Source organism: Thunnus maccoyii, chromosome 24 (assembly GCF_910596095.1).
Source record: "Thunnus maccoyii chromosome 24, fThuMac1.1, whole genome shotgun sequence".
NCBI classification, from domain to species: Eukaryota; Metazoa; Chordata; class Actinopteri; order Scombriformes; family Scombridae; genus Thunnus; species Thunnus maccoyii.
This window is the reverse complement of record NC_056556.1, coordinates 835,732-861,842: the sequence shown is the minus strand read 5'-3', so window position 1 is coordinate 861,842 and position 26,111 is coordinate 835,732. Positions and strand designations below refer to the sequence as shown.

The 26,111-nt window shown below is 36.3% G+C and overlaps 2 protein-coding genes across 5 annotated transcripts in view; one reads left to right on the top strand and one right to left on the bottom strand.

Annotated features, from left to right (window-relative positions):
- The window catches only part of LOC121891678 (protein NLRC3-like), a 1,105,688-nt gene that overhangs the window by 802,410 nt on the left and 277,167 nt on the right, over positions 1 to 26,111 (top strand). The gene's annotated exons all lie outside the window — the stretch shown is intronic.
- Positions 687 to 18,038, bottom strand: LOC121891732 (junctional adhesion molecule-like). Of its 4 annotated transcripts, XM_042404301.1 has the most exons (6): positions 17,887 to 18,038; positions 16,950 to 17,059; positions 12,231 to 12,269; positions 10,058 to 10,104; positions 9,518 to 9,838; positions 3,099 to 4,202 (listed from the first exon to the last, which is right to left on the bottom strand). In XM_042404301.1, the coding sequence occupies exons 4-6, from the start codon at positions 10,089 to 10,091 to the stop codon at positions 4,051 to 4,053; spliced, it is 507 nt and encodes a 168-aa protein (XP_042260235.1). In that variant the 5' UTR covers positions 10,092 to 10,104; positions 12,231 to 12,269; positions 16,950 to 17,059; positions 17,887 to 18,038; the 3' UTR covers positions 3,099 to 4,050. The 4 variants fall into 4 exon arrangements, with proteins under 4 accessions (XP_042260234.1, XP_042260235.1, XP_042260233.1 ...); XM_042404300.1 differs by lacking the exons at positions 12,231 to 12,269; positions 16,950 to 17,059; positions 17,887 to 18,038 and adding exons at positions 687 to 850; positions 11,088 to 11,293 and having other exon boundaries at positions 4,107 to 4,202; XM_042404299.1 differs by lacking the exons at positions 12,231 to 12,269; positions 16,950 to 17,059; positions 17,887 to 18,038 and adding an exon at positions 11,088 to 11,274.

The following is a 26,111-nucleotide window of genomic DNA, read 5'->3' as shown; positions in this document are numbered from 1 at the left end:
ATATGCAGTACTGGTGGTAGTAATAGTAGTAGTATATGCAGTACTGGTGGTAATAATAGTAGTAGTATATGCAGTACTGGTGGTAATAATAGTAGTAGTATATGCAGTACTGGTGGTAATAATAATAGTAGTAGTATATGCAGTATTGGTGGTAATAATAGTAGTAGTATATGCAGTACTGGTGGTAATAATAGTAGTAGTAGTATATGCAGTACTGGTGGTAATAATAGTAGTAGTATATGCAGTACTGGTGGTAGTAATAGTAGTAGTATATGCAGTACTGGTGGTAATAATAGTAGTAGTATATGCAGTACTGGTGGTAATAATAGTAGTAGTATATGCAGTACTGGTGGTAATAATAGTAGTAGTATATGCAGTACTGGTGGTAATAATAGTAGTAGTAGTATATGCAGTACTGGTGGTAATAATAGTAGTAGTATATGCAGTACTGGTGGTAATAATAGTAGTAGTATATGCAGTACTGGTGGTAATAATAGTAGTAGTATATGCAGTATTGGTGGTAATAATAGTAGTAGTAGTATATGCAGTACTAGTGGTAATAATAGTAGTAGTATATGCAGTACTGGTAATAACAGTAACAGTTTAATGGTGATGAAGTGGCTCCATCTAGTGTCAGAAAGTCGTTACTGCTGAAAACTCTCCAGTCACAAACACAAACACTCAACTTCACTTTCAGATTTTATTTCAGAATAAAACAAACTTCAGTCAACAGAATTTCCTTCAGAAATGACTTCACATGAAAAAATCAACACATGGAAATTGAATCATTTGAATGTGGATCATTGTTTAAGGTGCAGGTGTTTTCCCTTTGTCCTTCCAGCAGTAATTCCTGAGATGGATAAAAGGATTCATTTATGGAATAAAAAAATCAAGGTAGGTGACGTCATTTTTGTTTGTATATTCCAGATTTACAAACAAACAATACACTTTGCCCTCAGGTCAGGTAAAAACCTCCACACAGAGCACGTAATACACAGAACTACAATATAGAAAAAGCAGTACTTATGACTTGATACACAAAGTAAATATAAGTAAGACGTGTCACACACACAACAGCTTGTGTTGATCTTTGCTTTATATGAATATAAAAATATAGAAAAGACAAAGCATCAAAGCAAACAGATGCACTTTTACTTAAGATCGCAAGATGTAAAAACACGTGAACTAACTGTAAATAACATGTAAATCTGATATTAAGGTGCTTCTAGTATCTGCCTTCAGTGTTCAGGACTACAAGTCAGAATCATTCATCATTGATTAATGACAAATCAACATGTGTTTAATATTAAAATAATACCGATGATGAGGAATGACCTGCATACAGGTGATGGAAATGGAAAGTGACGTTTCAGTCAAGAACAAAATGTGAAAAATAACTAAATATGATGATATATACAGTTTAATAACTGAACTGTAATTTATCCCATAAAAGTAATAAACACACTTTGTGTTAAGATGATTACATTTAACTTAAACTGGGCTCAAATATTATGTTTATGATGAAATGTTATACAATATTCTGCCGTTAATCTACAGATCAGTTGATTAAAGGAACAATTTACAACATAAATGTAGATTATTTTTGGGATTTGAACTGAAAAACTTGTTGTTTTCAGTTATTAATGACATTTATTGATTTGTAAGAAGCCGTTTTGATTTGGATGTTTTTGTTTTTAAGATTTTGTCACGTTATGTCCATCTTGGAAGTAAGTTAAAACAGTTTTAACTGTTTTAACAGATAAAAAGGTAAATAACAGAAATAAATAAATCTATATCGGGCACATTTTCCTGACAGTAAACAGATAAATAGAATGTATTTAGTGCTTCATTTTGAACCTCGCTGCTACAGATAATCATTGCCTTCATGTTTCTAATAAATGTATAAATAATTCAAATCATCACATCAAAAAATTATGAAAAATCCTTCAGAAATGTTTCAAATAAAGAGTTCTGCTCCAAAATGCATCAATACGTCGTATTATTGTTATTATTATATCTGACTGTTGTTTTTCACACATTAAATCTGAACAGGATCAGTTCAGCATTAATCTGAAACTGTGACGCAGCACATTATTAGTATCCTTCATATTTTTAACCAGCAGTTATCAGATCTGAACATTTTACACCTCAGCGCGTGTTTGTTTGAAATCTGACCTAAGTTTTAATGTTTGGGCTCCCAGCTGAGTGTTTGGGAACCCTGGTTTTAGTGGTAGTTTTGGTTTTTGGCTCCAGGGTTTGTATCTGTTGCTCTTTAACAGCTTTCCTCCTGTGAGCGAGCTGTGAAGCAGCTAAAGGAAATGTAGTAAAATCTAGTCTACACAACAAGACATGGAGATATTTGGCGCTGTTTGTTGGGCGGATCAGTTTTAAACATTACAGAAACACTCAAAGGGAGGTTTGATTTGTTTTGGGTCATGTTTTCTTCAGTTTCGACGTGTTTCTGCTTCTTCAGTTGAAGTTTCACTCGTGATGTGACACAAACTTCGTCCAGACAAGAACAGTGACGCTGATGGACCAGCTGATACAAACACTCGACCTCAGTGAACCAACTCGGCGTGCTCTTACGTTCAGGTGGAGGCCACACTGGCTCATTAAAACTAATCGTGTTTCCACAACGACGGCAGCAAACTTGAGTGCTGGACTGGGGGCTCTGTTATGCTGGCATGGTTTGGGGAAGGGTCACTGCTAATCAATACAAAGTAGTTGTGAGTGATCAGCTTTATCCTGTGATGAAACATGTCTACCCTGATGGGAGTGGTCTCTTCAAAGATGACAGTGAATGATGTGAATCATATGTTATGACCTTCACAGTCACCAGATCTCAACCCAGCATCATCATCACAGCACCACATGAGGAAGATCTTTATGAACAATGATGTTCAGAGACTGTAGGATCAATAACAAGGCCGAGGAACACCTGGAAGAGACCACTCCCATCAGGATAGACATGTTTCATCATAGGATAAAGCTGATCACTCACAACTACTTTGTATTGATTAGCAGTGACCGTTCCCCATACCATGCTAGCATAACAGAGCCCCCAGACCCCCTCACTGTAGGGGTCCAGCACTCAGACCAGTTTTTCCTTTGTCACCTGTCTGTCTATATATGTTATTATAATATATATATATATAATATATTTTAATCAGAGTACTACACTCAATGGCCGACTGATTCTTCATTTTGAGAGTTTAACGCCACTGGAATCTTCTCTTGCAGTGTCGGCGTCTCTGTTCCGTTAAACCTTTGCAAGGAAGTCGGAAACGTTTCCAGTTGTGAGTCGTCTGAAAACGCAGCACAGAAGAAAGTCAAAACAAAACAAAACAGAAGACACGATGTGCGACATCTCTGTGAAGAACACCAAATCTTTTTCCCAAGGATGGTGAAGTCCCACCCCGCCCTACTCTGCCTCTGATTGGCTAGTGGTCTTTGCCTCCGTTGGTCGGGTTGGTCGGGTTGGTCAGGTTGGTCAGGTTGGTCAGGTTGAGGCATGAGGAGTGAGACTGGTCGGGGTAAGAATATCAGGGTCAGCCAATCAGAGGCAGAGTTGGGTGGGTCATGACTTCACCATTCTCGGAAAAAAAACATTGCGTGTAGGAAGAAGACGTCAAACTCAGCTTCCTCTTACTGTGTCATGCTGTAGCGCCCCCTACCTGTGTGTTGAGCAGGTTTACAGGCCTTATTCTGGGTCTTACTGAATAATAAATACAACCAAAATATCTGTATCTTGATAACTAACTTACCAACACTTCTTATATTAATATATTAGCGATGTCTGAGCTTTTATGATGTGTCGCAAAACTAATTTAAAGTGGCTCCGCATTCACACTTTGAGTGACATGTTAAGCCAAATGTTGGTGCTTTTTAAAGGATTTCTGGGACTTAAAAACTGATTTATTACTGAAATAAAGTTGCTTTTTTTTGGTCCTTTAACAGTTTTAGAACAGAACTCTTCATTATTTTGTAGGAATGTAGTGACAGGTTTCTTAGCTGTCATTGTTTAGGCTGAACTTGCAGGTGAAGCAGTGATTAAAGCAGGATACTGTTGCAGTTTACAGTCAAACTGCACAGTAACACAGACAGACCAGCAGAGAGCAGCAGCAGCCGGAGGGAGGCTGGTGTTACTGCAGCGGCGCCACCTGTTTGTGCTGGAGCAGTCGTTGTTTTTTTAAGACGTTCACCTGCAACAAGAACGATTCAACACGTCAGTTTAAACTCTTTATACACAGAATCTGGAGCTTGACAAGGAAAAGTAAAGTTGTAAGTTTTTGTGAGGTTTGTTAGATGAAAACATGAGGCAGAGAAACACCGACAGAATATATCTGAAAGAAAACTAACTTTGTTTCAGTCATTTTTCGAGCAAAAACACCAAATATTTTCTGATTCCAGCTCCTCAAATGTGATGATTTGCTTAGTCAATAACATTTTATTGACTAAACTATTATTTCATGGATTGGCAGTTTAATCAATCATGAAATAATAATTAGCTGCAGCCCTGAGATGAAAACTCACCTGAAACATTTCAATCATCTCCTGAGATTGATTGTCATTTATGTCTTCTTATGTAAAAATACTTCATTTAAAATCCTACTTAAGGTAACAAGTATTACAGCCCGCTTTTCTGCAAAATTAGTACTTTTACTTTAGTACTTAAGGTAGATTTTTTTACTTGTAATGAAGTATTTTTACAGTGCGTAAAGGATCTGAGAACATCTAACCAACAGTGCAGGTCACAGAATCTGATGGGTCACCAAATATGGTGTAACACCGCCACCCAGGGGGCATTCAGAGAACATCAGGGGGCACTAGAAGCCATATTTTTGAAATGGGGGCGTAAAGGTGTTCTTTGTTTGTGTCTGTTTTTAATGTCAGCTACATCTGAACGCACAATTTCACGGTTTTATCATCAGACTTCAGGGTTTTCCTGCTTTTTCACAGCGCTATCAAGTCAATTTTCATCTGTTTTACGTGTGTAACTACAGTCAAATTTGTGCATCGGACACTGTACCTGAAGGCCTCCTGTGTAGGGTTAGGGTTAGCACCAGCTTCTCTGTCCTCTTCTCTGCTGTATTTGTCGGTGACTGTGTTCGCTTAGTTTGTAACATAAATTAAAATTTGACAAGTGACATTCTAATGTCAGGAATATTATTTATTTTACTGGCATGTTTGATTTCTTTCCAGTGAGATATTATTGGATTTATACAGTGACTTTGTTGATGGAAACATTAATGTTCAGTATTTTATCATATTTAAAGATATAAATCTCTTCTAATTCTGTACTGAATTAATTCTTAAAAAACAATTCTTTAGTAAAGAAAAAGAACTGATGAGAAAATTGATTAAGAACTAGACCAATTACAGTATTGATAAGATAAAGATGGACGAGGAAATCACTGTTCAAATCTGTTCACTATCAGGCTGTTTTAACAACTGTGTGTCGTTATTATTGTCATGGTAACAGTCCAAAATTATGTAAAAATACAGTTTTTAGTCAAATAACATCAAAATTTCCATCATAACAAACATCATAAATAATAAAATCAGATCACATCAGTGATCAGTTAAGAAGAACGCCAAATTACTGTTTTCTGATTGGCTGCTGTTCGTGATCAATAACGAGACCTAATAAAAGTTTGAACGTCAAATTTCTAACCGTTGCATTTCTTTAACATAAATATAATAATTTATATAATTTCACATGACTTTTTGTTCCCTGCAAGGGAGTAAAAACCAGTTGAGAACCAAAGTGACCAGCAGGTGGCAGCATTTCAACACTTAACCACCATCATCATCATCATCATCGTCGTCGCTGTCACATGACTTTAAATGATTTACAGACATTATTTACTTATTTTATTCACCTATTTTATTGTATTCATGTTGTAAAATTGAATTTTATCTTTTATTTTTTATTAATATTACATTGATTTGATTTTTTTCACTCTATTTTATTATTATTATCAGTCAGTCATCTGTGAAGCACTTTGAATTGAACTAACCTGTATAAAGGTGCTCTACAAACAAAGCTTGATTGATTGATTGATTGATTGATTGATTGATTGATTGATTGATTGATTGATATACTTCCACTGCAGCTCAACAGGGAATGTCTGATCTTGTGAACAGACTCCAGGAAGACAAGAAACCACATCAGAGGTAAACGGGATCCTGCTGAACAATAAAATAAACTTTCAGCAGCAGCTCAGATCAGCTGTTCAGTATCATGTTGTGCTGCAGCTGAAACTGAAATTGCCTTTTTCCACTTACGTAATATTGCAAAAATTGAGAACACCCTTTCTGGTGCAGAAAAACTAATCCACACATTTGTTACTTCTGGGCTGGATTACCACATCTGCAAGACATACAGACCAGAAGACTATAAAGGTGACCAGAAATGGTTTTCTAAACAGCTGTCCCTCCCACAATTTTAACTCCTCAAGCACATATCTCACCTCATTATGTTGCCACAAGCCTCCTCTCTCAACATGTAAATACATTTCACATAGGACTTATAGTTTTTGAGATCTGAACCTTAATTGATAGAGAGTCCCTGTCATGTTCTCATTGCCTGCAATACAGTCTGCAGGATGTGTGTCTTCTCTCACTGCAGTTTCTTAAACTTACAGATTCTCTCTTCCTTCAAAACACTTTTTACACATCATTCATTCATGTTAAACTAGTCTTGCTTTCACTAATGATGTACAAATCTCTGGGCTTCAAGCTCTAGTTTGAGACAAATACATTTTCCTCTCATTACTGGGAATGTCTGTTGGCTCAATGGTTTAGAACACTGTTCTTTGATCAGCTTCACCTTAGTTGACAAGGTTGTGTGTTCGATACCTGCTCATAATATTGCTGTCATGTACAAAATTGCTTTACATCTCTATCATGTACCATAATTCAATTCCACTCTAGTTTACATTAACATTATGTTAGTATGATTTTTATCTGACCCTATGTATTTTACTGATTTTGGGTGTTGGACATGTGACATAAACATTTCAGAGTCTGCATGTCCGCTTAGGTAACATGGTATGGCCCTTCGGGGGGACCTTAGAGATACAAACAATGGATCCATGGTCAAGTTTGGAACTGGTCCAGATGTGGTATGTTGTGACACATAATATGTTGTGAGGTAGCTGTCAATTACATGATTGGATGGCTCCCAACTGAAGTAGTGCCCATGGAAAACCTATGTTATTCATGTGATAAGATACAGATGTGTAACCCCATATAAGCTATGCACCGACAGTGGTACGGTGCCCAGACCATCTTTATACATGGAATGGACCCGATGGCCATCGTCTAATAAACGTCTACAAAATAAGAACTTCGTCAGCTCTTCCTTCAAACGATATCATCATCACACATCCTTCCCTTCACATTATTACCTAGAATGTGGATTGCTATTCTTGTTAAATACATCTTTTCCAGTTCTACAGATCCAGTCTTAGTAATCCAGCAATCATGTTACTTCTCAACTCCTTTTAGAGCCAAAGTTTCTGAGTGCACAGCTGATGTTAATTTGCTTTATTAGCCGAGCTGACCTGAACTGAACTGCTTTTTGTCAATTTCATGCATCTGACAGACTAAATACTACAATCTGGCCTGGCATTGCTGTGTGACATGTCATCTCAATGAATAGCATGTCTGTCTTACAAACATGAGGATGCAGGTTCAATTCCACCCATTGCAGATTTTAATCTTGCTAGATTTTTCAATAGTGTTCAGCTTCCAGTTATGCAATCTAAATTCACTTTCAGCAATCACACGCAATTTCTAGTTTAGCCATGTAGATCCAATCTGGACACAGCGGAGCTGGAATGAGTTCTGAAGGGGGGGGGGGGGCGGATATCCAGCTTTGGATGTCCCAAGAGTCAAGATCTGGCCAAATGTATCCTGTCTCACCTCGTAAATGGTCACAGTGTTTAATAATTAATGATACACAACAGCGTTTACACTGCGATGTGTCTCAAGAATAAAACATGAAAAGAAGCTGATGAGCTGCTGAACCGACGTCTCCTTCATAAGAATATCCAGTTATAACGACTGGTCTGATGTGTGTAGAGGTGTGTAGAGGTGTGTGTAGAGGTGTGTAGAGGTGTGTAGAGGTGTGTAGAGGTGTGTAGAGGTGTGGGTGGTTATTCTGCAGAATCCTGAGACCAGATGCATAAAACTGTAAATTCATGACTAAAACTGTTTGTACGCACAAAGTCAGAAACATGCAGACGGATTCTTCTCGTCAGATTTATAAAGTTCTGTTTTATAACTGGACGCATGTGCACGAGCTTCATTTCTACTCCCACAATGAGCCATAAATGGATGAAGACACACCTGAACCAGCTTCATATCAACATGATATCTGCTCCACCAGTCTGTCAATGAAACTCACTGGAAATAAAGAAGTGCCACCTTTATAGCGTCTATACGGTTAACTCAGCAGTGATATCAAAGAAAAGTCATCACATTTAACAGCGTTCATATCTAAACTTTACAAGATGTGACACAACTAAGGATGAAATAAAAATAATATTAAAAGTAAAATAAAACGTTGACTCCTGTGTAAATTAAAAGAATGATAAAAATTACTTTGGCTTTTAACAAATGTGTTTGTAAATCAGTGCAGCTGGTCATCAACATAAACATCCGCCTCAGATCGCTTTAGAAGAACATGCGTCCGCTGGTCTGAAGGACGTGTGAGTTTTTAGAAACACCAGTTTATGAGCAGGAAATGGCGTATTCATGGCTTTTGTTGGTATGCATCATTTATGTATCTGGCCCGAGGTTTTCAGATGATTAAGGTAAACACTGCCGTGCGTAACGTCACTGTGCTCTGACGCAGCAGATTTATCAACGTATCTGTGCTGCTGCCTTAAGATGCTGCAGAGATTTAATGACCTGAAGAAGAAGCTTTCATACAGCTGTGGACAGCAGATACTGTAAGAATCACCAGATCAGACCATTAAATGTTATTTACATTACATAAATTACATTTACAGCAAATATTCAGTTTGCTCTTGTTGATAAAATCACCAAGTGGCAGAAACAGAGAAACAGAAAAACAGGAAGAGACGTGGTTCTGAGACGACTACGACCCCGTCAGTTTACCAGCGCTGTGCTGGTCGCTGCACTATCATAAATGCCAGTTGTCAGATATTTATCACTGCCTTACTGCCTGTCAAAGATTGTTGAGGAAATACTGCCCCGCCCCCCCTCTCTCAACCCAACCGGTCAAAGCAGATGCCCACCAAGAGTCTGGTTCTGCTTGAGGTTTCTACCCGTTAAAGGGGGGTTTTTCCTTACTGCTGTCGCCAAGTGCTGCTCATGGGGGAATTGTTGGGTTTCTGTAATTAAAGAGTACGGTCTAGACCTGCTAAAAGTCTTTTTACATTGTTTTGCGTTGCTTTTATATTCTGTCTTGATTTCTTTTATGTTCAGTGTAAAGCTCGCCTGATAAATGTTCTGCTCTCAGTTTGAACTCAGAGTTTGAACCAACCTGTGACGATGAGTTTGACCTTCTGCTGGGATCCTTCAAGGACTCGGATGTTACATTCGTACACGCCGGCGTCTCCCTGCTGGACCTCCTTCAGGCTGATGGAGAAGTTTCCCATATTGTACTGATCAGAGAAACTCACTCGACCCTTAAACTTCTCACTCTGTGATTTCCAGTCCGGGATGTTTTGTTTGATGTCCAGGACGTTGTTGTTGTCTTTGTCCCTCCAGGAGATGGTGACCTTCTCAGGCACAGCATTGTTGTAGATGCAGGGCAGCAGGGCAACGTCTCCGATATAAACCTTGACTTCAATCTGACAGATGACTGAGAGGACAGAAACACTTCCTGACATTAAAACACTTCAAAAGGTGGAAACAGACTCAACTCGTGTCTCTTTTTCACACATTTTCAGGCATGTTCTGATTTGTTTGAAGCCTTAAAAGACATAAACATATCTGTTTTATTCTATTTTACACTTTGCTTCTTCTCATTTCATTACTTCTTAAATAAAACATGTATAGATTTATAGTCAGACAGACTGACCTGTATTCAAACTGCAAACCAAGATGATCGACATACGAACTCCCAAACTGTGGAGAAACAAAACAAACATCATCAACATCGAGCTCATTCAAACCAGTGTTTAATCTTTATATTTCATACAACACATCAATATTATCAATCAATTCTTTGATTAGTTAATCGATGAAAAACTGTTTTGACAACTGATTCATTGTTTAGTGGTTTCTGGTTCTCTAACGTGAGGATTTTATTCCTATTAGTAGTTGAACTTTATTTAACATTAACATCATTGGTAGTTGCAGCTTTTAGTGTTTCAGATTTGTTTAGTACAAACAGAGTCGCCGTGTCGTGTTTGTCTGACTGACAGGAATCACAAAGGAAGTTCAGCAGAAGTGGATGAACTTTCTCTTAACAAGGAAGCAAAAGTCAGAAAAGAGAAAAACCACGTCAACAAGTCATCTTTAAAATATGAGTTATTACACAAAGAAACTCAGTGTCAGCTTTACTGAAAACCGCCGGCAGGCAGCTGTTCATTCTGCTGTTACATCATCATCATCATCATCAGTCTGAACCACGTTAAACATGTCAGAGGTCACAAACTGATGATTGACAGTCTGAACAGTCAGCATACAACCAGGAATATGTAACTGCAATGTGAGTCAATGTTTAACTGTAAGTCAACACAGATTAACCTGACAGCTACGTGACCTCATCATATTCACCTGGAAGGCTTGAGGCCTTCTCTTATTAGGCAATCTATAACAGGTAATCTGAATTTAAACTGATAAAACGGTAAAAACTTTAAAACGCACTTTAAAACCACGTGGATCATAAATTGAAATTGTTAGGCCTCCATAAAGGTTCATAAGGTTAATTAATGTTGCCACAGACCTTTAAAACTGACCTAACGAAGACTTTAACACGACAAACAGCAGTTTTCCGTTACCTTGTTCACGGAAGTGAACAACACAATGTTAGCGTAATGCTAGCATTAAATTAACCTGAAGCCTGAATTATGACGACAGGAAACTCTGGTCATCACTTAACGAACCTCGATAAAGCGGCCATGATGAGCCAGATCAGTCCAATAAAGGGTGAAATTAGAAAAAATAATTTAAAGCTGTTATTTTTACTGTTTTTTCAGCCCAGTAACATTAGCCTCCTTCTCTCAGTTGAACACGCAGGCGATAAACGGACAACGTCTTACGTCACAGGCAAGTGTACGTAACGGAAAGCTCATTAAAAGCAGTTGTTGTTGTTTTTTATCATGTATATGATTTTCATTAATTGTATTAATTAATAAAACAGCACATTGGTCACTTAGAAATCATAATATGTTGGAATGTTCTTCACTTTTCAGTTTTTTGGGTTTGAACTGCGTCATCATGAAGAAAAAGGTGGAAAAACGCCACAAAAAGCCTCTCTGGCTTTGTTTTGTTTGTTTTGTTTTATTTATTTAGTTTGTTTGTTATAACTCATCATTTTTATTGTGTGTTACTGTTTTTTGATAATTTATTGTCCTTATAATTTTTCTTATTTGTGGCATTTTTTGCTGTGTCCATTTTGAAGATTATTCTGATTATTATATTCGATTTTTTTAAAGACGTTTTTTGTTTTGTTAATTAATTTCACTTAATTACAGAGTTTTGAAATGTGTAGCAACGAAAAGTAAAATGATCCATATGCAGTGTTGCTAACTGACAGGATTTTATAAATTCTGAAGGAAAAAGTTTCTCACTGGACTTTCTTCTTCTTCTGTTCAGACTAAACGCAGGAATCATGATGATAGAAGAAGATTTGGTGTTTCCACAGTGTTCATATTCATGTTGAGGCGTCTAACAGACTGTCGTGGACCTGAAGAGGCCTTCATTGAAGCCTCCTTCTTGTATTATCTTCTTCTCTCAGTTTCATGTTAGTTTTACAGCGGGACAAAGGTTGGATTGAAATTTAACTCTTGTTTAACAGCTAAAAGTTGGAAGAAGATTTAATTTAATTACTTTTTTGTTTCTTTGCATGTGAAATTTCTCTACACATCTGGGAAATCCCTCTCAGATTCTTTGGAAGTGACAAACTTCACTTAAAATTCTTAAAAAATGCCTCATTTTTAACCATTTAACAAATGAAATGACATGTAAGCATTTATTTTCTATCTGCTGGTTCTCATAGTTTTCTTTTTATACTCAGACAGACAGACCTGCATCCACACTGTCAACCACGATGATCCGCACACGACCTGGAGAAACAAAACAGAATAATAAATGACTTAAAACATGACAAACATCATCAACATCAAGCTCATTATTATTTATCATTATTTATTATAAAGTAAAAATCAGCGTTTAGTCTTCATATTTAATACAAGTCGTTCTTGGGCTCAAACACATTGAGGAGCTGAAATTTAAGTACAGTTAGAGGTACTTGTACTTTACTTGAGTATTTCCATGTGATGCTACTTTCTACATTTCAGAGGGAAATATTGTACTTTCTACTCCACTACATTTATTTGACAGCTTTAGTTACTTTTCAGATGAAGATTTGACACAATGGATAATATAACAAGCTTTTAAAATACAACACATTGTTAAAGATGAAACCAGTGGTTTCCAACCTTTTTGTCTTTTGACGTCTTACAAAAAGCAGTGTGTAGTCGGGGTCACATTTCACATGTCTAGTGTAAACTAGCTCCACCTCCAGCAGCTACAACAGTAACATGCTGCTCTAACACTGATGCTTCACTATTAATAATCTAATGATGTCATACAGTCCCCTCCAAAAGTATTTTTTTGTTGTTCACTGAAGACATTTGGGTTTAAGATCAAAAGATGAATATGAGACAAGAGTTCAGACTGTCAGCTTTTATTTCCTGGTATTTACATTTAGATGTGTTACACAACTTAGGATATATCACCATTTGTATTACACCACAGCATTTTTAGGTGAGCAAAAGTAAAGGAACAAACAATCTTAAAGTAAACAACATTTAATATTTGGTGGCATAACCCTTGCTTGCAATAACTGCCTCAAGCCTGTGACCCATCGACATCACCAAACTGTTGCATTCTTCATTTGTGATGCTACTCCAGGCTTTTACAGCAGCTTCTTTCAGTTCTTGTTTGTTTCGGGGGGTTTCTCTCTTCAGTCTCCTCTTCAGGAGGTGAAATGCTCTATTGGGTTAAGGTCAGGTGATTGACTTGGCCAGTCTAAAACCTTCCACTTTTTTCCCCTGATGAAGTCCTTTGTTTTGTTGGCAGTGTGCTTTGGGTCATTGTCCTGCTGCAGGATAAAATTCCTCCCGATTAGTTTGGATGCATTCCTGCGTTAATTGGCAGACAAAATGTTTCTGTACACTTTGGAATTTATTCTGCTGCTACCATCATCAGTTACATCATCATCATGAGTCTGTTCCAGAAGTGGCCATGCACGTCCAAGCCATGACGTTACCTCCACCATGCTTCACAGATGAGCTTGTATGCTTTGGATCATAAGCAGCTCCTTTCTTTCTCCACACTTTGGCCTTTCCATCACTTTGGTAGAGATTAATCTTGGTCTCGTCAGTCCATAAGATTGTGTTCCAGAACTTTTGCGGCTCATCTTTGTACTTCTTTGCAAATTTCAATCTGGGCTTCCGATTCTTACTGCTGATGAGTGGTTTGCATCTTGTGGTATGGCCTCTATATTTCTGCTCTCGGAGTCTTCTTCGAACAGTGGATTGTGTTACCTTCACCCCTGCACTGTGGAGGTCGTTGGTGATGTGACTTACTGATGTTTTGGGGGTTTTCTTCGCAGCTCTCACAATATTTCTGTCATCAACTACTGTTGTTTTCCTTGGCTGACCTGTTCAATGTTTGTTACTCAGTACACCAGTGGTTTCTTTGTTTTTCAGGACATTCCAAATTGTTGTGCTTGCTATGCTCAATGTTTGTCCAATGGCTCCGATTGATTTTCCTTCTTTTCTCATCTTCAAAATGGTTTGCTTCTCTCCCATGGACAGCTCTCTGGTCTTCATGTTGGTTTATCCTCTTTAACAAGAAATGCAGTCTTTATAGGTTTAAACCCAGGCCAAAAAGTCGACTAGTCATGCAGAGCTATTTAATGTTTGAACAATCAACCTTAAAGGCAACACCTGGTCAACAAGAAACACCTGTCAGTCACATGTTCCAATAGTTTTGCTCACTTGAAAAATGGGTGGGTTCAAACAAAGGGTGGTATGTCCTGAGTTGTTTAATGCATCTAGATGTAAATACCAGGAAATAAAAGCCGACATTCTGAACTCTTGTCTCATATTCATCTTTTGATCTTAAACCCAAATGTCTTCAATGAACAACAAAAACAAGGGAATTTGCCTTGCTGTTCCAATACTTTTGGAGGGGACTGTATATAATAATATATCAGTCAGAGGGACCAAACCACTACTTTTACTGCAATACTTTAACTACATCAAGCTCATAATACTTATGTACTTTTACTGCAATATTTTAACTACATCAAGCTCATAATACTTATGTACTTTTACTGCAATACTTTAACTACATCAAGCTCATAATACTTATGTACTTTTACTGCAATACTTTAACTACATCAAGCTCATAATACTTATGTACTTTTACTGCAATACTTTAACCACATCAAGCTCATAATACTTATGTACTTTTACTGCAATACTTTAACTACATCAAGCTCATAATACTTATGTACTTTTACTGCAATACTTTAACTACATCAAGCTCATAATACTTATGTACTTTTACTGCAATACTTTAACTACATCAAGCTCATAATACTTATGTACTTTTACTGCAATACTTTAACTACATCAAGCTCATAATACTTATGTACTTTTACTGCAATACTTTAACTACATCAAGCTCATAATACTTATGTACTTTTACTGCAATACTTTAACTACATCAAGCTCATAATACTTATGTACTTTTACTGCAATATTTTAACTACATCAAGCTCATAATACTTATGTACTTTTACTGCAATACTTTAACTACATCAAGCTCATAATACTTATGTACTTTTACTGCAATACTTTAACTACATCAAGCTCATAATACTTATGTACTTTTACTGCAATACTTTAACTACATCAAGCTCATAATACTTATGTACTTTTACTGCAATACTTTAACCACATCAAGCTCATAATACTTATGTACTTTTACTGCAATACTTTAACTACATCAAGCTCATAATACTTATGTACTTTTACTGCAATACTTTAACCACATCAAGCTCATAATACTTATGTACTTTTACTGCAATACTTTAACTACATCAAGCTCATAATACTTATGTACTTTTACTGCAATACTTTAACTACATCAAGCTCATAATACTTATGTACTTTTACTGCAATACTTTAACTACATCAAGCTCATAATACTTATGTACTTTTACTGCAATACTTTAACTACATCAAGCTCATAATACTTATGTACTTTTACTGCAATACTTTAACTACATCAAGCTCATAATACTTATGTACTTTTACTGCAATACTTTAACTACATCAAGCTCATAATACTTATGTACTTTTACTGCAATATTTTAACTACATCAAGCTCATAATACTTATGTACTTTTACTGCAATACTTTAACTACATCAAGCTCATAATACTTATGTACTTTTACTGCAATACTTTAACTACATCAAGCTCATAATACTTATGTACTTTTACTGCAATACTTTAACTACATCAAGCTCATAATACTTATGTACTTTTACTGCAATATTTTAACTACATCAAGCTCATAATACTTATGTACTTTTACTGCAATACTTTAACTACATCAAGCTCATAATACTTATGTACTTTTACTGCAATACTTTAACTACATCAAGCTCATAATACTTATGTACTTTTACTGCAATACTTTAACCACATCAAGCTCATAATACTTATGTACTTTTACTGCAATACTTTAACTACATCAAGCTCATAATACTTATGTACTTTTACTGCAATACTTTAACTACATCAAGCTCATAATACTTATGTACTTTTACTGCAATACTTTAACTACATCAAGCTCATAATACATATGTACTTTTACTGCAATATTTTAACTACATCAAGCTCATAATACTTATGTACTTTTACTGCAATACTTTAACTACATCAAGCTCATAATACTTATGTACTTTTACTGCAATACTTTAACCACATCAAGCTCATAATACTTATGTACTTTTACTGCAATACTTTAACTACATCAAGCTCATAATACTTATGTACTTTTACTGCAATACTTTAACTACATCAAGCTCATAATACTTATGTACTTTTACTGCAATACTTTAACCACATCAAGCTCATAATACTTATGTACTTTTACTGCAATACTTTAACTACATCAAGCTCATAATACTTATGTACTTTTACTGCAATACTTTAACTACATCAAGCTCATAATACTTATGTACTTTTACTGCAATACTTTAACTACATCAAGCTCATAATACTTATGTACTTTTACTGCAATACTTTAACTACATCAAGCTCATAATACTTATGTACTTTTACTGCAATACTTTAACTACATCAAGCTCATAATACTTATGTACTTTTACTGCAATACTTTAACTACATCAAGCTCATAATACTTATGTACTTTTACTGCAATACTTTAACTACATCAAGCTCATAATACTTATGTACTTTTACTGCAATACTTTAACTACATCAAGCTCATAATACTTATGTACTTTTACTGCAATACTTTAACCACATCAAGCTCATAATACTTATGTACTTTTACTGCAGTAGATGTTTCATGCAGGACTTTTACTTGTACTGGAGTATTTGTACACTGCTTTATTGTTAGTAGTTGTTCTCACAGTCTCATACGTTTAACATGACAGACAGAAGACGACGAAACCGCAGACAAACTCGAGACATGTACCTTTTCTTTTGATCTTCTTCTTACTTAGTTGCTTACTTCGTACTTTCATTTCCTTTCTCAGCAGAAATTTCAGTGACTGTTGCAGATTTTCCTTTGAGCTCAACACCAGCCTGCAACCAAACACAGAACAAACCTGAACATTTATTTTAACAGAGCAAACATGTCGACTAAAAACGACTATTTTAATCTTTAATTCTGTGGTGGGATTTTCTGTCTTTAGGGTTAAAGAACTGAGTCGAACATTGACATTGAGGTCAGAGGAACAGAAAGACCGTCTCTTCTCCCTGAGACTCAGACCAGCTGTCTGTGATGTTTGGGGAAGTGGAAGACTTTCTGATAAAGGGTAAATCAGCATTGCTGTGGTTACCAAGGTCAGAGGGGGCCTCCCTAGACACTACAGATAGGTATCTGTGTAGATTGCATCAGTATAATCAGACAACAGCGGCTCTAGACCAGAATGTGATGAACGTGACCTGAACTAAAGCACAGTTCCTTTCTCAGAAACTAGTGAACCAATAGACCAATTGTTGCTATTGTGGGATGATCTGTAGCGGTTGAAAGACCAGAGATCTAAATCTTCAGAGCTGAGGAGACGGCATCATGCACAGACAACTGTTCAATAAATATTCTCAGCATAAGACATCAAAGCCCAAGATGAGAAGAACAGCTCAAAACTAAGAAATTAAGTTGCTTTTTTTATCAAAGAAGACAAAGAAAACTTGCAAATATTCACATTAAATTACTTGAAACTAGTTCATTTTTTGGCATTTGAGCTTTTCGCTTTACCTATATGACACTTCAGTGCATTTGTATGTATATATGAGGGTTACACATCCCTCCGGACATGTTTTAAGACATAAAAATATTCTACTTTCTGTGCTGTTTTTTTAATAATTACTGTCCAATTGCTTTTTTGACAAAAAAAAGGTTCAATTACCTTGTTTAATATTTCTTATGGACACCAGATGTTTCCTCTTCTCCGTTAAGTCCTTTCTCAGTGTTTGTGGTCTGGAGGCTTCAAGTTTCCACATCACACTTGTGTAATCTCAGTGTTGCCAACAGGATCAGGTCCCCTGCAGGCTGCCGTGACTAAATGAGTGCATGAGAATACATGTCCTACATATAGGACCAAACCAGCTATGATGTCACTGATCCTGCCTCTTAAAGTCAGACGTTCAGTGAGCTGAGAGAAACTTTCCTCCTTCAGCAGATGAATGAAAACAAACTCTGCACAGAGAAGAGAAGAAGAGAAGAACATCCAGCTGAAGGAAGACGGTGAAGAAACATGTTTCTGAGTAGAGGAAGACTTTAAAGGACCAGTTTTGTTGTTGTTGGTTATTTTTTGGGGGGGGGGGAAGACGCTTGTTTTGTTTTTTTCTTGCAAGGGTTGAGATGACAGATTATGTTAAATATATGTTAATATAATGTTTTCAATATGTTTTCTTCAAGCAGAGCTATGCAACTGAAGTATTATTACCTTACAATGACTTAAAGGATGAATCACTGCAGCTCTGGACTGTTGATCGGACAAAACAAGACATCTCAGAATGTCTGTTTGGACTCCGGGAAACTGAGACGAACCTTTAATTACAAATTATTATCCATTTTATGGAGCAATAGAGAAGAGCTGCAACAAATAATTGATTAGTTGCAAACTATTACATTAATGTCCAACTATTTTTATAATCGATTAAACATTTTGAGTCATTTTTTAGGAAGAAAAAGTCCAAATTCTCTGATTCCAGCTTCTTTCTTTAGTCTCTATGACAGTGAAGTGAATATCTGTGAGTTGTGGACAAAAGAAGATATTTGAGGACTAAACACTGATCAAAATTTTCAACATTTTCCGACATTTTATGGACCAAACAACTAAAATATAATTTTAGAAAATAATCAACAGATTAATCAATAATGACAATAATCGTTAGTTGCAGCTTTTAGTGTTTCAGATTCGTTTTGTACAAACAGAGTCGCAGTGTTGTGTTTGTCTGACTGACAGGAATCACAAAGGAAGTTTAGCAGAAGTGGATGAACTTTCTCTTAAAAAGGAAGCAAAAGTCAGAAATGAGAAAAACCACGTCAACAAATCATCTTTAAAATGAGTAGTGAGTAAATACACAAAGAAACTCAGTGTAGCTGAAACAGGAGCCCTGAGCTGCCTCAGGGTCAGATCAGCTTTTATCAGAACAACCAGCCGGAAGCTGTTCATTCTGCTGTTACATCATCATCATCATCATCAACATCATCATCAGTCTGAACCACGTTAAACATGTCAGAGGTCACAAACTGATGATTGACAGTCTGAACAGTCAACATACAACCAGGAATATGTAACTGCAATATGAGTCAATGTTTAACTGTGAGTCAACACAGATTAACCTGACAGCTATGTGACCTCATCATATTCACCTGGAAAGCTTGAGGCCTTTTCTTATTATGTCTAACAGTTAATCTGAATTTAAACTGATAAAACGGTAAAAACACGCACTTAAAAACCACGTAGATCATAAGTTTAAATTGTCCTCCATAAAGGTTTATAAGGTTAATTAATGTTGCCACGGACCTTTAAAACTGACCTAATGAAGACTTTAAGAAGACCAAGTGTGTGTTTTTCTTATCTTTGCTGTTGGAAATGAACAATGCATGAAATGGCTGTTAGCCTCAGGCTCACCAGCGTTAAGTTAGTTTAACCTGAAGCTTTATTGGGATGAGAATAAACTCCGCCCATCACATAACTAACCTCATTAAAACAGCCATGATGGGTCAGATGTCCACTAAAGTCTTGAATTAGTTTAAAGAGTTTATTTTACTGTTCTTTCAGTCCTCTGACATTAGCCTCCCTTCACCACCAAAGTGCTTTACATTAATGAAAAATACACTATTAAAGGCAATATTAAAAATAGCAATGACAACAAACAGCACAGGGCTGACAAGTTAAAATCACAGCAACAAAGATGACACCTAAAGACTTAACGACCCCATATGCTGCTTGATGTTTGGAATAAAATTTTCAGGAACAATTATAAGAGCTTCCTCTTATTTGCTTTTAACTGAAGGCAGTTGTCTTCCATCCAAATCCTGATGGCACCCAAACATTTGTTTAAAATGGACAATTGCTGACTCTCATCAGGTTTAAAAGAGTAATACAACTGAATATCATCGGCATAAAAATGATTAGCGATTCCGCTATAATGGCTAATTATCTGTGCAAGACGCAGCATTTATAAAGAGAACAACATAGGACCCATGATGGAACCCTGTGGGGCATCGCATGACAGAAGTGCTGACCCACAGAGACCGAAAAACTCCTGTCAGCAAGATGAGAACCAATCCACTAACTGGTTTAACCTTTTTAATAGAATACCATGATCAACGGTATCAAGTAACACCAATAATGAGCATTTCCCATCATCTGGTTAGGGACAAAGCTAGTTGGAGAGACCGATCATGGCTACAATAGAGGAACCAATTGAATAAAACCTTTAAAAACAAGGATGAGGGAAGAATGTTTAATGAAGGTGAAGGTTTAACTGTGTGTAACAATTTGGAGATGTCATCTAATGAAACAGTAGAAAAGGAGTTCAGTCGATGACTTTGTCCACAAAACATTTATGAAGATTGTTGTAGTTAGTGTGAGAGAAAACAGGCACTTGCAGGCAGTCTGAGAGATGATAGTGCATCATTTCATTCAAACTGATTAAAAGTTCTTTCAGATGCAGCCGATGGACCTCCAGTTTGGAGACTTTCCATAAGCGTTCTGTCTTCCTACATTTCTGCCTAAAATTGTGGATTGTCTCATTAATCCAAGGTGAGAATTTGACAGGAGAGAATTGTCTAGATTTGAAAGGAGCCACTATATCCAATACAGAGGAGCACTGTTCATTAAATAACTGGACCAAGGTCTCTACATTGTTACACTTTAACAGCACATCAAGGTCAAATAAAGCTGTGAAGTTTTCTCTAGTTTGAATGGAGACATATGTTTTTATGTAATTACAAGACAAGGAACTGACAAGGAAATCCTCCAAGCAAACATTATCAATAGTTAGACTGTCCAGAGTATGCTCTGCTCTGTATGTGGACCAAGAAACATATTTTATAAAGTTAAAAGACTCAGTAATAACCAGAAATTCAGAAATGCAACCTTAGAGATAGCATCATCAACATGAAAGTTAAAATCATTAATAATTAAAACTTTGTTCAACTTTATAACTGAAGATAAGAACTCAGTAAAATCAGACAGGAAAGGGCCCAGAGGTCGGTAATTAAAATACAATAGAAAGGCTTCAACCAACCAAAATATCAAGTTCATATAAGGGAATAATGTTATGTAAACCTTGAATCATGCATTCCTTTTTTTTTGCCAGTCAACCTTGTACTTTCACTTCCTTTTGTCATAGAAACTGTTGCAGAACTTCCTTGCACACTTCTGCAAAACTTGCTCTGAGATTTTTGTCAGTTAGATGTTATCATCAGTTATCATCAGCCTGTAGCCAAACACAGAAAAACTAACCTGAATTTTTAACAGAACAAATATCCAGATCCAGAAACAAGTCCATCACAACTTCCCACAGCCCAAGATGAGAAGAACAGCTCAAAACTAAGAAATTTAGTTGATTTTTTATCAAAGGAGACAAAGAAAACTTGCAAATATTCATGTTAGAGAACCTGAAATTAGTTCTTTTTTTTTTTGGCATTTTAGCTTTAGATTTAGCAATATGACACTTTAATGCATTTGAATGATCTGTAAACCTGTTTTTGTTCTCTGCAGATTTTATGTGATCTTGATGAGGATCTGAATACTTCTTCCACTGCAGTATCAGAGAGAGGCTTAAATTGCTAACAGACATGTTTTAAGACATAAAAATATTCTACTTTCAATAATAATTACTGTCTAATATGGTTTTTCAACAAAAAAGGTTCAATTACCTTGTTAGAAATTCTTAAAGCATCCTTCTCCTTCATGTAAAATCTGTAAATATTGTTGATTTTTAAATTTTTCTGCTGGACCTCAAATGTTTCCTTCTTCTCTGTAAAGTCCATTCTCAGCGTTTGTGCTCTGGATGCTTCAAGTTTCCACATCACAATTGTGTAATCTATTGGCCCCCTATGTCATAACTAACGAACCTAAATTGAACCAACATGTGTTTTTCAACTTAGGAAAACACATGAACCAGGACTGGTTGCAGATGTGCAGTGAACGATTGATTTCAAGATTCTCTGAATAACTTATAAGGCCTTAAATCCTGCATATCTGAGCTACTAAGCCCTTATACTACTGTGCAGTCACTTAGGTCTATGTGCCAAACTAAAAACCAAAGGCAACTGTGGTTTGGAACAGTCTCCCCACTTCCATCAGATCAGCTGAATCTGTTGACTGTTTCAAAAAACACCCGTGTGAGCTGTCTGTATGTGTTCTTGAATGTGTCTTTCATGGTTTTTGTGTCTTATTTTCTCTGTGTCCCAATGTCAATGTAAAGCACTTTGTAACCTGTGTTAAAAAAGGTGCTATATAAATAAAGTTTTACTTACTTACTTATTTATGACCTTTTTTATATGCTGTAACCACATTGTTCTGCTTTAATTACGATGTCTTGCCAAGATCATAGACTTTGTCTGAAGATGAAATGAGTGTCTCGTCTGTTTTTTTTAAGAGGAAAAAGTCCAAATTCTCTGATTGCAGCTTCTTAAATGTGAATATTTTCTGGTTTCTTTAGTCTCTATGACAGTAAACTGAAGATCTTTGAGTTGTGGACAAAATATCATCTTGAATTTGGGAAAAACTGATCAACATTTTTCACTATTTTCTGACATTTTATGACCAAACAACAAATCGATCAATGGAGAAAATAATCAACAGATTAATCGATGATGAAAATAATGGTTAGTGGTGGATGGTCTGTCTGTTACTGTGTTCAAATCTGACTTTTCTGAATCATAATTACCAGTAATAGCAGGTAATAATTCATTTACGTAGAAATATTAACAGTATTTTCATTGAAAACATCCAAAAAATGGCCAAAAATAAATAAATTATGCTGATATTATAACTTCAACAAATATACAACAACATATTCTTTATACTGTGAACATTAGAAGAGATTTTACACATTTTATTTAGTAAATGTCCGTTTTAGATTATTTATGATTGCTTGACCTTTGTGGTGCTTCTTGTTCTTTCTGTTGTAACATGAAGGCAAATTCCTAATATTGTATCTGAGGATGTATTATTGATCTGTTCAGTTTCACATGTGCAGTCAGTAAAGGTTTTGCTTTCAATGCACTTGACACACATATATGTGGTTCTCGAGATATAATAAGCAATCTGCTGTACTGAACAGTCACTGCACTAATGCACTTACAATGGAAGTGACGGGGAACAAAATCCACAGTGATTCTTCTGTACAAAAATGTATTTTAAAGTTTATTGAAGCTAACAGGAAGCTTCAATATCTTTCAAAGTTAATAACTTTTGTGCCAGATTCCCTCTTTTTGTTGCTAATCCTTCCCCTGCAGCTGAACAAGAAAACACTGTCTGTCGAAGACACAAAGAGACGATGTTCTGCTTCTCTGTGTCTGTGTGTCTCTGAGCCGCTGTCGCCAAGTGGAGGAACTGTTGGGTCTCTATAAATTAAAGAGTTCGGTCTAGACCTGCTCCATGTGAAAAGTGCCCTGAGATGACTTGTTGTGATTTGGCGCTATATAAATAAAACTGAATTGAATTGAATTGAAGCCTCGATAGTTTATTGTTCATATTTAAACTGGAAAATCAAACCAGAGAGGGAGGGGAAAATCTAGCTTCCTAGAGTGAGAGAGAGCATGAATCAAGAGGCTTGTATGACATACAACTGTCATTTCTAATGATTTAGGGTGGAATTATACTCCGTAAGCTGTTAAATTCCTTCCAGTAAACAGGATGAACTGAAGCTCATCCTGGGCAGGGTCAGTACAAAATCTGAATCTTAATCTTAATCCTTTTCACAAATGGACGTCCCAGATGTATCCATCATCAGCAGAACGGCGCTCTGGGACTGGTCTGTGACTGGTTCAGTCTCTGACAAGAACACACAGTGGAGTTTAGTCTAACTAGAGGCTTCACCATAGCCAGACACCTGTTGTCTGAATTCATGAATTGTTTAGTGTCAGGATAAATCCCTCCAGCTGCCACCTGAATTTTTCTGGAATCTCCTGGCAGTGTTCCTCCAGAGCTCCTCCGCGTGTGGGTTTCCCTTATGATTTTATTTATTTATGTATTTATTTATGTATTTATTGGGACCATATACAGTGTTAAACATAAATATTACCATTTGATGTACTGTACCAGAGTTAGTTTACAGTACAAAGCAAAAAACACACAGGACACATAATACAAAAGACAAAGCTACACACAATAACACATCACATACACCCACAATGTCAACTAGAAATTAATAATGTAAGCTTGTCGAATTAATAGATTATTTGCGATCATGAGACCATGAGATGAAATTCAGAGTCAGTGGTTACAGAGCTGAGTAGTTTTAGCAGATTTTTAAATTGGTTTTGAACGTACTGATGGAACTGCAGCTCTTCATATCATCAGGTAAATGTTCCACTGAGTTGTGGCTTCACAGAGAAAGCTGACTGTCCAGATGCAGTGTGATGAAATGGTCCAATCTTGTATAGATGATATTCTGGAGGATCTAATGGAACTTACTGATCGAGTGAACATAAAGTCACATCGTGGAGGACAAACCATTTAACATGTTATAGGCACAAATCTGAGAATAATCTAAAATTAACAAAGCTCAGTAAATTGTATTTCTCCAGAATCCTACAGTGATGGAAACGCATTGGCTTTTTGTCCAGAGTTTTTACAGTTTGTTTGTAAAAGGACTCAAAAGGTATTTGGCTGTTTCTCCAGCCTGCCCCCAACATGTGATGCAATAAGACATCTGGGAAAGAATCACAGCTGCATGAATATCTGCAGCGCCCAAAGAGAGACAGTTTATAATATGTCAAAAATGTGCTAAGTTGTACTTTATGGTTTTAACTGTCTTTTTTTTAAACATGTTTCTTAAAGTTCATATTTGGATCCAGTGTCACACCAAGATATTTAAAATCAGTAACTATGTCATTTTTTTCACCTTTGATGAGAATATCAGCGTTAGGAGGTTGTATCATAGTCTTAGAGAAAAACATACCTTTTGTCTTGTTTACATTTAAACTCAGACATGATTGATCAAGCAAAGGTGTGATCCTTTCTTCATGTTACGGGACAATGAGTCACCAACATTGTATCCTATTGGATAAATATGAAGACATCCATGCCAGTGCTCTAGATGAGAAGATAAATTTAGAGAGTTTTGATATTAAAACATCATGAGTGACTGTGTCAAATGTGTAGGAATTTGTGCACTCAAATATTTTTATGATTTTATGGGGGAATTATGAGTTATTATTGTGCACAACTCCAACATGAAATTATTCGTCCAGTGACATAACTCATATTAAAGTGGGTATATTAATAGGGACGTAGTCGTCCTTGTTGACCACCCAAGAGAGGTCAATTAGAATTATGATTGTTATTAATCTTAATAATGATTTTGCAAGGGTATAGTTCTTTTAAGGTTAAATGACTGAGATGCAAACACAAGAAAACACAAACAAGTCCACTTTAGTTACATACACATTTATCACTAATACTACAGCTACAAGTAATAAACACTACAACATTTTACAGACAAGACACAAGAAGGAAACTGGTACACAAGGCTATGGCTAGTGAATGAGTTGAATGCATGATGAAAAAGACAAAGTCAAAAGCAAGAAGAACCAGCAAAAAGCAACAAGCAGCCCAAAAGAGCACCCTAAAAACAGCCTAGAGTCTCAGATAAGATACTGTTTTAAGGTTTGGGTCTGCCCGCCCAGAAGGTGCAACCTGGCCAATCCCAGAGGTTGCAGAGCTGTCTGGGGGAGTAGAGTCAGTCCCCTCCTGTCCACAGACAGGCGGGTACAGTTCTTGAATATAGTTACTCCATTAATTTAAGTATTTCCAATTTCACAATTGCATGATTCCTAATTTTACAATTCCGATTTGGTAGCTTTAGCGTTCTGAAAGTGAAACAATCAGAATGGTACTAAACATGATAGTGTTATTATGGATGATGAGATTATGCTAGT

Bases quoted from the DNA above. Each gene is read 5' to 3' on its own strand.
- LOC121891732 (XM_042404299.1), bottom strand. The intron at 9,839-10,057 runs GTCAGTCTGTCT...CTGTCCTCTCAG, and splicing joins GGTTTGCAGTTTGAATACAG to TCATCTGTCAGATTGAAGTC. The intron at 4,203-9,517 runs GTTGGTTCAAAC...TTCTTGTTGCAG, and splicing joins GGTCAAACTCATCGTCACAG to GTGAACGTCTTAAAAAAACA.